The sequence below is a fragment of the Alligator mississippiensis genome, chromosome 2, assembly GCF_030867095.1.
Source record: "Alligator mississippiensis isolate rAllMis1 chromosome 2, rAllMis1, whole genome shotgun sequence".
In the NCBI taxonomy this organism is placed as follows: domain Eukaryota; kingdom Metazoa; phylum Chordata; order Crocodylia; family Alligatoridae; genus Alligator; species Alligator mississippiensis.
Genome location: NC_081825.1, coordinates 165,839,949 through 165,852,491, shown reverse-complemented (window position 1 = coordinate 165,852,491; position 12,543 = coordinate 165,839,949). Strand labels below are relative to the sequence as shown.

The following is a 12,543-nucleotide window of genomic DNA, read 5'->3' as shown; positions in this document are numbered from 1 at the left end:
GAAATAATGGGAAAATAAATAAAAGAAGCCCTGCAAAGGGCAACCTTTGATACATCAAAGGAACTGGTTAGTAAAGTCAACTGGGTTGAAGAGCTCAGGGACTAGAATAAAGAGAGGTCTTGAATGTCTTCTAATTAAAGATGCCAAAGCTACCAAGAATGTGTATCCCATTTGTATCCCAAGATGGAAGAAAATGTTACAGGAAAGAACTTGAGAGCTAACTGGGTGAACAGGCACATCAAAAAGCCTATTAAGAAGTAGTAGCAAGCCTACAAGGAATGGTAAAAAGGAAAGGTTAGAAAAGAAAATCAGTTCTTTAGAAGTCAGAAAGTATTGGTGTACAATGAAATTTCCTACAATCCAAACTGAATTAGACCCTGGAAAAGCATACGAAAAACAGCAAAAGGTTATTTGCCTATGTAAATATAAAGAGAACAAGGAAAGAAGTACAGCACTTATCTAGTTTAAGTATAATATAGATATGGCCTCAAAATTAAATGAATATTTTCCCTCAGTCTTCAATTTATGATGATGAAGCTGAAGAATCAGGCAAAGGCAAACTAGATAATGGATATCAGGGTATAGAAATAAAAATTATCAGAACCATGACCCCAAAACCCTAATGCATTCAAGTTGGGAGAACTAATAATCTTCCCATTGCAAAATGGGGAGTGGTACCATGTGATTTGAGAACAGCAAATGTGGTTTTTATATTTTAGAAATGCAAAAAAAAAGTGATATAGAAACTACTGCCCTGTTCATCTGACCTCAATAACTTCTAAGACTTTAGCACAAACTGTGAAAGAAAGACCTGTATAAGCCACAGATGAAACCTCATTTAGAATATGAATGTAAACCAGCTTAAATTTAATATGCATTAAACTAATGCAGATTAAGTGGGTTTTGGCAGGTATCTACATGGGGTGACCTTGGGACTAATTTTAGTCCCAGGTTGCTACAGCCCTACCATGTGGCCCTGTGGCCACCAGGGGGAGCTCCAGCCTCTGGACCAGGGGTGGACAATTATTCTTAGCAGAGGGCCACTTACTGAGTTTTGGCGAGCCATCGAGGGCCACATGACAGGCAGCCCAGGGCAGATAAATATTCATTTTCTAAATTTTTTAGGGGCCCCACGGGTTGGGTAGAATGTCCTGGCGGGCCACATCCAATCCCTGGGCCGCATTTTGCCCACCCCTGCTCTGGACACATGGCTGCCAGCATTTGGCAGTGGTCTTGGAAACACCCTCTGCCCCTGCCTTCTGATCCCTGGCTGGCCCCTTCCCTGCTGAGAAGCCACGTGCCCAGCACAGAAGCAGCACACAGCAGCTCCCTCCTTGCCTACCCTTCCTCCCTGCGCTGGGGCTGCCCTTGCCCATGCCAGTGATGCCCAGTACCTTGCTGCTTCAGCCTGGCCCCTGACAGCGATGACCAGTGACCTGGACTCCTGCTGGCCATGGTGCTGGTCCTGCTGGCCCCACCAGGCACCCTACCACCCAGACCCCAGGAAAACCATGCACCTGCCAGCAGGGGCCAGGTCACTAGCTGTGGGAGGCCCTGAGTGACCCTCTCCTCCTGCACTCCCCGCTCCAGCCCATGTGCCCTGCTGCCCACACACCCCCTATAACCTGCCCACCCCCTGCACCACTCTCAGGACATGCACGTGGTTGAAACAAAAACACTTATTACCCTCACAGACCCCACCCCATTCCTCCCCACTCTTACTACCCCCTTCAATAAACAGTGCCCCTTCACCACACTCCCCACCCACCAACAATAAAAAACCCACTTACAGGTGGCAAACTATATAGAGAGAAGCCCAGCCCTGAGGGAGAGAGGTACCCAGCCAGGAGCCCTGGGGGTGCCTCTACATATATGTTAACCTGCGTTAACTAATCCTGCTTAAATTTGATACTTGGTTTGGGCAGATATCAAATTTAGGTTCACATAACCTAAAAATGCCATTTTTAAGTTTCATTAAAGGCACACGTGTGTAGACACGCGCCCCTAATTCGGCTTAAATTGGGCTAATCCGCATTAAATCACTATGTGTAGATATGCTCACAGTGTGCATATGTGTGTGTTGGGGTGGGAGAGCAAGGTAAATACAGAGGGAGAAAAGCTTTTTAAACTAAAGAATAATTTTGGCATGAGATCACAATGGCCATGGATTAATTCAGATTGGAAAGTAAAGAAAGTTTTGAATTATCCAAGGAGTTAAAGTCTGTTATAAACCATCAGTTTACATATGGCTCATTATACGCAATGTGGCTCCTATACACAATGTGGTACTCAGTGAACAGAGAAATCTGATGTGAAAGATAAAAGGCTGGATTTTGAACACTGTCTCAAGATGCCTTCCCGTTTTTCCTCACCAATAATTAGAGGGAGGCATAAATGATATAAATGACATATGTAAATCCAAGAAGCCATCAGGAGGCCAGCAATATGGTTGGGCAGGAAGAGGGGGAAAAAAAACTGTAACTATTTTTAGAATGGTCCTTAATAGATTTAAAATGAGATTGCCATAATTTCATGCAAACAAAATTCCCGTAAAAGGTGTTGGCAACTGAAGTGCACTTTATGTATGAGAAATACAGTAAGAGGAGTTTCTGCTGTTTACTATGCAAAAATGAAAGTGAAATTTTCAGGCAACTCACAGGGAGCAGAGGAATGAGCAAGCTTGGCTTCCTAGCTGCAGTTACTCAGTTACTACAAGGAAAGATCTTTTTTTTCCCATTTTGCTTTTAAAAAACAAAGTTTGATTGTATTCCATAAAGTGCTGTATGCAACAAAATATGGTATATGATGTGGCACCTGTGATGTCAGTCCAGGAAGTCTCATCCAGCCCATTCAAAACAAAGAGTGTGAACCCATGTGAGTCACTGCCAAAGAACCTAATCTTTTAAGCACAATAAATATTAATAAAAAAACCTAGTGGGTAAAGTAAACATACCACATCTATAAACTTGTCATAAACAATCTATGTACAAGCCTGTTGAAAACAGTCTATGTACCATTAGTCATAGAGAGATGATTTACTTAATTCCTTTATTGATTTTGACATAAAGAGGAAATGGAAATTTATCAAAATGTCTTCATAGCAGTATCAGGGAAAAGTGGCATTTAGATCACATGCAGGTTGATACAGAACAACAGATCAGGGTCAAATATTACAATAAGCGCACACAGTTTACCCTTGATCTAAGAGAGACTTAGGGCCAATGTATGATCATCTACTTATAGGTACAACTGTTATTACTATTAATGGGAGTTACAGGATCTTGAACACAATGTGGTACTCAACGAACAGAGAAATCTGATGTAAAACATAAAAGTCTGGATTTTGAACAGTCTCTCAAGATGCCTTCCCTTTTTTCCCCACCAATAATTAGAGGGAGGCATAAATCATATAAATGACATGTGTAAATCCAAGAATACATATGCACGGATAAGTTACTGGCACATCATCACTGGATTTGTTCACTCTGAAAAGTGGTACTTTAGCCCAGGAACAGGATCAGCTGGGGAAGCACTTCAGGCTCATTTGTGAAAGCATGTAAATTGGGAGGAAATATTTTTAGGAATGTGATGATTAGTCTCATGATAACAACTGCGCAGTCATTTAGTACTTGCATAACCAATTACTAAACTACTGTGCAGTAACTGGAATTATTGAGCAGTAGCATCCTGGCACAGTTGCCTACTGATGCTTACTGCGTAGTAGCTCATTATTACTAAGCAGTAGCATCACATCGCAGTTCATATCTGGTGATGCTACTGCGAAGCAGTAACAAGCTACTGCTCAGTAAGCATCTCATGTAGATGAGGCCAGTAGCCCCGATCAAAATGTGAACCCATTGTTCTGGGTGCTGTATAGACATGAAATCAAAGGACGATCCCTGCCTTGGAGAGTTTATAATTTAACCCAAACTACAACAAGTAGGTGCCACTAAGCAGAGAGGGGAGAAGGGAAAATAAGAATAACAGTGATAGGAACAAACAGTTGTGTACATCAGGGGCTATGTACACAATTTACATGCTTTTCCTTTAACTGCATGGACAAACAATGGATAGTAAGGTTGCAAAAGACATAAGAACTTGCTCTTCTCCTGCTGGTCCCCTCATATAGTCATACTGCTGGTAGAACAAGTGTCATCTTCTCTGCGAGTATACACACCACTAATCTTTCAGCTGTTTTCCAATCTCATTTCAATGTATATATTTTCTCCTTGCATGTATTCTACTTTCTGTTTTCCTCTGTTATCTAACTCCATCAGTCTCTGCATATACAAAACATTGTACAACACAGTTTGAAAGATATTGAAGAGAAGAACATCGTACTGTACCCTTCTAAGCAGGATGTAGGGCCAAACAACTGCTAAAGCTAATCCTTTTTTTGGTAGTATGCTCTTTATTGTATAAAATTAAGATACTAGAGCCTGATCCATTGAATTCTGGGATTCTTTCCATTCATTTCAATGTGCTCTAGATCAGAACCCTACTGACTAGGGCAAACAATCTGACCTCTGTTTTCTGAAGTAACTCCCAGAATACTTTTCTTAGTATTCCCAGAAACTGGAAGTTGACTTTAGTTTTAATTCTTCCTTGCCTTTAATCACAGTAGCAGGCTTCTGAAGACTCATGCTTCTGTTGAAGTGTATCTGCTTGTCATTGCTCCTGTGTCTCCAATACACCAGGAACGAATCATGAGGGTGATGTTAGGGTCATCCCAGGACAAAAACCAAAAATAAAGTTTCAAATGCATAGAGGATGTGGAATAAGCACATAAGCAAAAATATCCCTATCATACTGCTAGATAGGTAGGGGTAGACAGATCTCACAGTGAGAAAGTACAGTCCTTCCAAAATACCACAGTCAAAGTTTAGTGCATATTTTAGCATGTAAAACCCACATTTCCATAATGTCAGAGTATAATGTGTGAACATAAATACATAATGTCCGAGTTCTTGATATTCCTGATATTCATGAATAAAGATCTTTTCATGCTTCGTAAGCTTGTAATTATGTCTTCTTAATTCCTAATATAATCCAACCCACTGGCACCTGTGAGTCAACAGGTGTTTTCCAGATGGAAGGATTCACAACTGGTTCTTTTTTGTTGATGTTACAATATTTTCTGGAAGGCAAATGAAGTATGACAGCTCTGGCCTAACACTGAGGGCCAGTGTGAGCCATGCATGTAGGAAACTCTCTTCATATCATGGCCTGTGGGAGCTACTTTGAGATGGTCTCCACTTAATCTTTAGGTGCCCTTAGAAAAGCATTTAACTAAGAAAGGACTTAAGTGAATTTAATTTTCTTTCCATGTTAATAATATATAGAAATAAATATGTACACACAGACTTAGGGTAGTTGAAATATCTGAAGTTGACTATGGAGTTTAACCTGAAGTCTATCATTAAAATTTAGGGAAACTATGCAGTTAATTCAAGGCCAACAGGCATGAAACTATGATTGACTGCACTGAGAAGTCTGATAGGGGTAGCATACAAATTAGGCACTTAACATTTTTATTTTAAAGCATCTAATTTTTATTTTAAAGCATCTAATTTTATTGATTACATCTAGAAAAAGTTAAGTAGCGCATTGCACACTCTTATTAAAATGTTACCTGGTAATGTACTTCTCATGGATGGCAAAAGCAGATGGTGGATGTTGTGATTTCATGGTCACTTTCTTCATTTACTCAGACTAGATGGAACTAAACAAAAGGAAGAATTTTCAGACATTAGATGTAATGTATTAGCTCCTTTAGTTTCCTTAGAATGGGATAAATTCAGAACATTTATTAGTAAGTCGAGAGTCAGTTTTTTCTAAAATTGGGGACTTTTTATTTTGTCATTTTGCAAATATTACATTATCATTTTTTTATTGGCTGTAGATTATATATTTTATGCTAGCACTAAAATAAGAGGCCATTATCTTTATATGTATAGGAACTGTATGTACCATGTATAATAGTAGTCACAAATAGTACAAGTTATAACAGTGTTACTAATCTAAGGGCATGTGTAGATGAAACGGGGGCCCTAAATTGAAGCAGTCGGTTTTTAAAAACACCACTTCAATTTAGGGTGAAGTAAAGCCCTGTATCGTACACACACCCATGCACTTACCTGCCTCTCTGGCAGTGGGGAGGGGTGGGTGAGCTGCTGGTGGGTGGAGCAGTCCATGGGCTGCAGGCAGGGCTGGTGCTTCCCTCCGCAGCAACAGCACCCCCACCAGATGGCACCCACCTGCATGCACCCATCTTGAGTGGTCCCAGAGGGCACTGCAGCTGCAGAAGGAAGCACCAGGCCCTCGCACAGCTCAGGCAGGCAGGCAGGCTCCAGGGGAAAAAAAAAAAAAAAGATCTGGCTCGCTACTTTTTTTTTTTCTGAGGTGGAGTCTGCCTTCCCAGGCTGCTGCCAGGCTGCCTGCATGGGCTTCCTGCATAGCCCCTGAGCCCCTGAGCTGTATGGAGCCTGGTGCTTTGCTCTGCGGCTGTAGGGCACCAAGTTAAAACTCCTTCTCGGAGTTTTAGTTTGCTGCACCCCAAGTCATTTAAGGCATGTTATGTTGTCGAATTTGCTATAGCAGCTGGAATTACTGTGCAATATGCTGCCAACACGTGCAAACACCAACACCATTAGAGCAGTGCAAAAGCATTTAACCTGCTTTAAAGTGTCGTGCACATATGCCCCTTATTCCGTCTACAAACGGCCTAAAAGATTTGGAGTTATTTATAATTCTGCACTATTATTCTAGAAGACCAGCTCAATATTAGCATGGGACTTGAATTCTTGGTACAAGGTAGATTAATATTGATGGGGACAACAGATGGGAAGCTGCCTGAGATCATGAAGTGGTACGGTCTCAGCAAATTAACTTTAAGCATGTTTCTGTATGACTGGATAAAACAAATAGAAAATCTAATTGGTGCAGCTCAATCTCCTGTGGCATACAAAGCTGAAAAGCCAAAACAAACAAACAAACAAAACTACCAAGGATACTAATTGCAGTGGTGTAACAGCATACTTTGTAGCCTTGTCTGTTGCAATCTTTGCCCTTCGGTTAGGGACAAAAATCAGACCCGTAGGACTCTAGCACTGAATTTGCTGAGAAATATGTTGTAGCTGTTCTCAATTCATTCCAAGATATTAGAAAGCAAAGGTAAGATGAAGAAAGTACACTGAAAAGTATCAAGATTAGGCGTTTTCAGTGAAGCACTATTTGTCAATATTGTGCTGAGTAGCTAAATAGCACATGGATCAGAATAGGCAAATAAAGTTAAGAATACAATGCCCTAAAATCTCTGAGGGCTAAATTCTAAAGTCCTTGCTCAGCTTTTACTCATTCCTTATTCAGGTAAACTCACAATGAAGTCAGTTGGAGTTTGCCCAAGTGACATATGAACACTGTATAAGTCTGGAGCCATTCCAGTGAAGCCAGTGGAATTATTTTACATTTACACAGCAGAATCTGACCTTGAGTAAGAACCTTAAGATATGGCTCTATTGCCCTGATCAAAATCTCACTGAATTCACTGACTTTAATGGAACTACTTTCTATTGAAGAATAGGATCTAATATGGAGCTGGATACCTCAGTGTGCAGGGAAAAGATGGGTCTGGGTAAACTTGGCCTAATATCTGGAGTAATGAATGCAATATATCATTTTTTTGAACAAAGCAATTCAGAATGATGCAGAAATGGGAAAGAAGGATTTTAATGAAAATTTGGAAAAAGCCTGGTTGGCCAAAGAGCTAGGGGGGTGAATGGGGTGTATACTAAACCTCTTTCATGTCTTTCTCATGCCATCTAATCTCAATCCTTTGACAAGGTATCATTCTTCAAAGAAAGATCTTCTATACTTGTATAGATGCAAAGATTGTAAAAGCTTACAGCACATAACTATACATTATGAACATTATGTACATATATACTTTATGAACATGAGTTCTGCATGCAAAGACACATTTCAGCTAGTTTATAGAGTACTTTTATCCAAGCTATTTACAGAAGTTTGATAGACAAGAGGATCAGATACAGTATAAAAGATCAATTTTTGAGTTGCCTTCAGGAAACTAGATGTCTGCACAGTTAATATTTGAGGTTGACAGGAAAATAGTTTAATGGTCAGCAAATACAAGAAAGCAAACCATAGTAATTTCCCCCGAAGTTATGTTTTTATTATAAAAATAGATGTAACTGATTACAGCAAACAATATTGGGGGTGAAATAGTGTGCATATGCATGTTTTCCTATGTCAAATTCAGAGTTAATAATATACGTCCTGATCAAAAGCTGACTGGAAATAGTCTGATTTAGTGAATGTTGCGGCATGTCAGAATCAGCAGAATATATCTGGGAAGTGGAATATGCTAATTACAGCACAACAGAGAAAAGTTTGGTGAGTGACTGAAAATTTAATATCCAACTTTTATTGTATTTTTCTCTGTTCTTCAAGGCTATCTGACAAGAACTACTGAATATATTTTGAAGTGTCTCACTCTGATTTACCCCAGTTTAAAAAGTAGCAGTTTTAGCTACAGAGGTGTTTATATCAGTGGAACTTATATGACCCAGTTAAACTGCTAGTTGGCTGCCCACTATTGCCTGATAACAGTAAAGAAGGTTAGGGGGTGAGGGGAGGGAGAAGGGGAGATTTAGCCATGAGGAAAGAACAACTTATTCCCAATACTAGATTGCATATTTCTAAAAAAATATATTTTTATGGATGTACTCATGTCATAGTTTCATAGTAGCTAGGGTCAGGAGGGACCTGAACAGATCATCTAGCCTGACCCCCTGCCACAGGCAGGAATGAATGCTGGGTTCACAAGACCCCAGACAGGTGATCATCCAACCTCCTCTTGAATTTGCCCAAGGTAGGGGCGAGAACCACTTCCCTGGAAGTTGGTTCCAGATTTTGGCCACCCTAACTGTAAAATATTGCCTTCTGATCTCTAACCTAAACCTGTTCTCCATCAGCTTATTACCATTGTTCCTCATCACCCCAGGTGGTGCTGGGGAGAAAAGGGCTCTACCTATTTGCTGTTGATCTCCCCTGGTGAGTTTGCAGGCAGCCACCAGGTCCCCCCTCAGCCTCCTCTTGCTGAGGCTGAACAGGTTCAGGTCCCTCAGTCTCTCCTCATAGGGCCTGTCCTGCTGCCCTCTCACCAAGTGGGTGGCCCTCCTCTGAACCCTCTCCAGGCTGGCCACATCCCTTTTGAAGTGCGGCGCCCAGTACTGGACACAGTACTCCAACTGCGGCCTGACCAAAGTCGCATAGAGGGGGAGTATCATCTCTCTGGACTGGCTTGAGATGCACCTTTGTATGCATGACAAGGTATGGCTGGCCTTGCTGGCTGCAGTCTGGCATTGGCAGCTCATGTTCATCTTGGAGTCAATAATGACTCCAAGATCCCTTTCCGCCTCTGTGTTTTCAAGAGGGGAACTCCCCAGCCTGTATGTATGCTGTGGACTCCTTCTCCCAAGGTGCAGCACCCTGCATTTGTCTACATTGAACCCCATCCTATTCTCGTCTGCCCACTTTTGTAGTCTCTCTAAATCTATTTGCAGCTTCTCTCTCCCCTAAGTGTGTCCACCTCGCCCCACTCAGTGTCCAACTCAATGGAGATATATATGTATGACAAAATGACTGGCTAATAATAGAGAAACTGCCACTTTAACTTTTACTACTGTGGAAAAAATATTAAATCTAAATTATTAATCTAGTGTGTGCTAGTGCTACTTTGTTGATCATACTGCTATGACAGATTAATTTTTACATCTTGTCAAATGGTTCACACAGCTAAGGGTCTGATCTCAAGAAGTACCAAATACAGGCAGAAGAGCATTTTTCCCAACAGAGGAAGATTTTTCATTGGTGGCCTAACCACTCCATTACCCACTGTGATGGGTTTTCTGTTGCAGTCATTTGACCTGCAGACCCTTAGTACATCTCCACAGTACACTAGTGGGAATTTTCTGAGTTTTGTCAAAATCATTTTCTTTCAAAATCTGAAAGTAAGACCAACAGGAAAATCTCTATAAATGGTTCCACATTTCCTCACATCATCATCTGGTCAGCTACTAAACTGGTCAGGTGAGAAAAAAAAATGTCAATGTTTTGAATTTTTAATTTTAATAACAGTTGGGTCAAAGATCCACTACTTTTTTAAAAAGTGTTACTTTTTATTCCTGCTTCTACTGTTCATATTAAATGCATGTGCAAGTCAATCAAATGAAACATGCCTGGCATCCACTGTACCACTTTACGAACAACCATTAATACAGGGTGGGAACTGCACCAGCTCAAACCCCACATCCAAATGGCTAAGGTGGGTCCTTGTTCTCCCAGCTGCTTCCAGCTGGGAGTGTCTATGGGATTACTCACGGTCAGCTGGTTTACATAGCAAAACACACACACACACAAGGGGAGGGCGGTCACACAGCAGGACAGGCTGGGGATCCAGGCTGACTTGGACATGCTCTTAAGGTGGGCCGACCAAAACCTGATGGCTTAGAGAAGTGTAAAGTGTTGCATCTTGGTAGGAAGAACCTTCAATACACTTACAGGCTTGGCAGTGCTACACTTGTTAGCACCACGACCGGAAGGGACTTGGGAATCTTGACTGACCACAAGATGAATGAGCCACCAATGCGATGCTGTGGCTGGCAAAGCAAACCAAACTTTGGTGTGCATCCACCCGTGCATTTCAAAGAAAATCACGGAAGTCATCCTTCTGTTTACTCAGCCCTGGTGAGTCCGCAGCTGGAGGACTGCATCCAGTATTGGGCCCCCCACTTCAGGAGGGATGTGGAGAAGCTTGAGAGAGTCCAGAGGAGAGCCACTTATATGATCCAAGGCCTGGAGGGCAGGCCATATGAGGAGAGGCTGAGGGACTCGGGACTCTTCAGTCTGGAGAAGAGAAGGCTCAGGGGGGACTTGGTGGCAGCCTACAATTATATAAGAGGGGTGCATCAGGACCTGGGAGAACAGCTGTTCACCAGAGCTCCCCAAGGGTTAACAAGTTCTAACGGCCATAAACTCCAGAAAGGCTGATTTAGGTTAGATATAAGAAAAATGTTCTTTACAGTGTGAGTGTCCAGGGTCTCAAACAAACTCCCCCCAGAGGTGGCACAAGCATCTACTCCGTACTCTTTCAAAAAATATGTGGATGTATTTCTTGCTGGGGTCCCTTGACCCCAGTTGACTTCCTGACTATGGGGAGGGGGGCAGGGGGGTAGGGAGGGGGGACTGGGGCTGGACTCAATGATCTCATGAGATCCTGTCCAGCCCCTAATGTATATGAAATCTATATACATGGCTAGCTGGACTGCTTACTGTGCACAAGCTTATCAGGATTTACCTAGGAAAAGTTCAGCTGTCCTCTGGTCTGGCTCAACTTTTTCAGGACAAATGCTTTTGACCACTAGGTCTGCCTCAGAGTAGAACATCCCTTGCATACTATATCGAGGGCACCATCCATCACAAAAGCAGCCATCCTCCAGCACCTCATTTTGTTTATATGCCAGTTACTTCCCTTTCTCATGTCTGTGTGTCAAGGAAGGAGCAAGTTGCTCAGATTGCTGCCCATAAAAGAACTGAGGCAGAGGCAACAGCATGGAAACTGTATAGTACAGAAGAACAGTACATAGCTCCAAGCTGTTTAAGCCTCATTATATTATTGTCTTTTTACAGCTTCCCACAATCTGATCTCTAGCAGGAAAGATGACTGCAGTCTCCCATTCTCTCCAGTGGGACCCCAACCAAACTATCTTGGGGGGAAATAGCTTTGTATTGGCTCCTGTGGCTTGAAAACTGAACATTAACTGTGAGGACTGCGTAAGAGAACAAGTTTCAGAATGGAAACTGAGGGTGGGACAGCAAAATGTGGAGGAACAAAGGAGAGCTTATATGAAGAAAGCTAGGAACATCCTGGGGGTTAAGTATAACACAGGAGACTGTGGTGATGAGGTTTGTGATACTGAGTAAAAGCAACACCATCTCAGTCTCAAGGCTGGGAGAGACTAAAGTTGCATCCACCTCTGATCAGCTTGCTAAGGAGGCCTGCAAGTTTGCATATATGTAATGGTGAACTTTGAACCAAAATCATCACACAAAAATGGAGGATGGGCCGCTTGTCACAAAAGGTTAAAATGGCAGGCTATCCCCTCCCCATGAATAATTACTTTTGATAAATATTTTTTAGAGAAAGAGTTAGCTCCATTAGTATGAAGTCAGATAGAAAGCAAAGCAGCGTTGCATGTCCTGATTTTTAAGCCACTTCAATGATTTTTTGGGGCTAATTCACAAACACTGAACTCTCGCCTGCCAACCATGATGGCAGGAAGTCTGAGAATGATCTACCCCTTCAGTGAGGGGTAAAAAGGGCTGAACTGATGGAGATGGCTGCCAGGAGAAGGAGAGGTGACATTCATGGCTGCTCAGCCATGCAGGAGTTTAAAGAACTTGGGATAGTAGCTTTCATCCCTTCTAGTGCATCTTCTGAGATGTCCTCCATAATCAAGGAGG

General features: G+C 42.0%; 1 protein-coding gene and 1 long non-coding RNA gene across 3 annotated transcripts in view; one reads left to right on the top strand and one right to left on the bottom strand.

The window, feature by feature from the left end:
• LOC109284602 (uncharacterized) overlaps window positions 1-12,543 on the top strand; it is a 36,555-nt gene that overhangs the window by 1,035 nt on the left and 22,977 nt on the right. The window lies entirely within an intron of this gene.
• The window catches only part of RASSF6 (Ras association domain family member 6), a 41,139-nt gene that overhangs the window by 27,238 nt on the left and 1,358 nt on the right, over window positions 1-12,543 (bottom strand). The window contains exons 2-3 of one of the 2 annotated variants that reach the window (XM_059722368.1): window positions 10,582-10,964; window positions 5,633-5,722 (exon numbers count right to left, since the gene is read on the bottom strand). In XM_059722368.1, the coding sequence (XP_059578351.1) occupies window positions 5,633-5,703 (71 nt within the window). In that variant the 5' untranslated portion in view covers window positions 5,704-5,722; window positions 10,582-10,964. The remainder of the gene's footprint in view (window positions 1-5,632; window positions 5,723-10,581; window positions 10,965-12,543) is intronic. The other variant, XM_006265653.3, reaches the window with a different exon arrangement.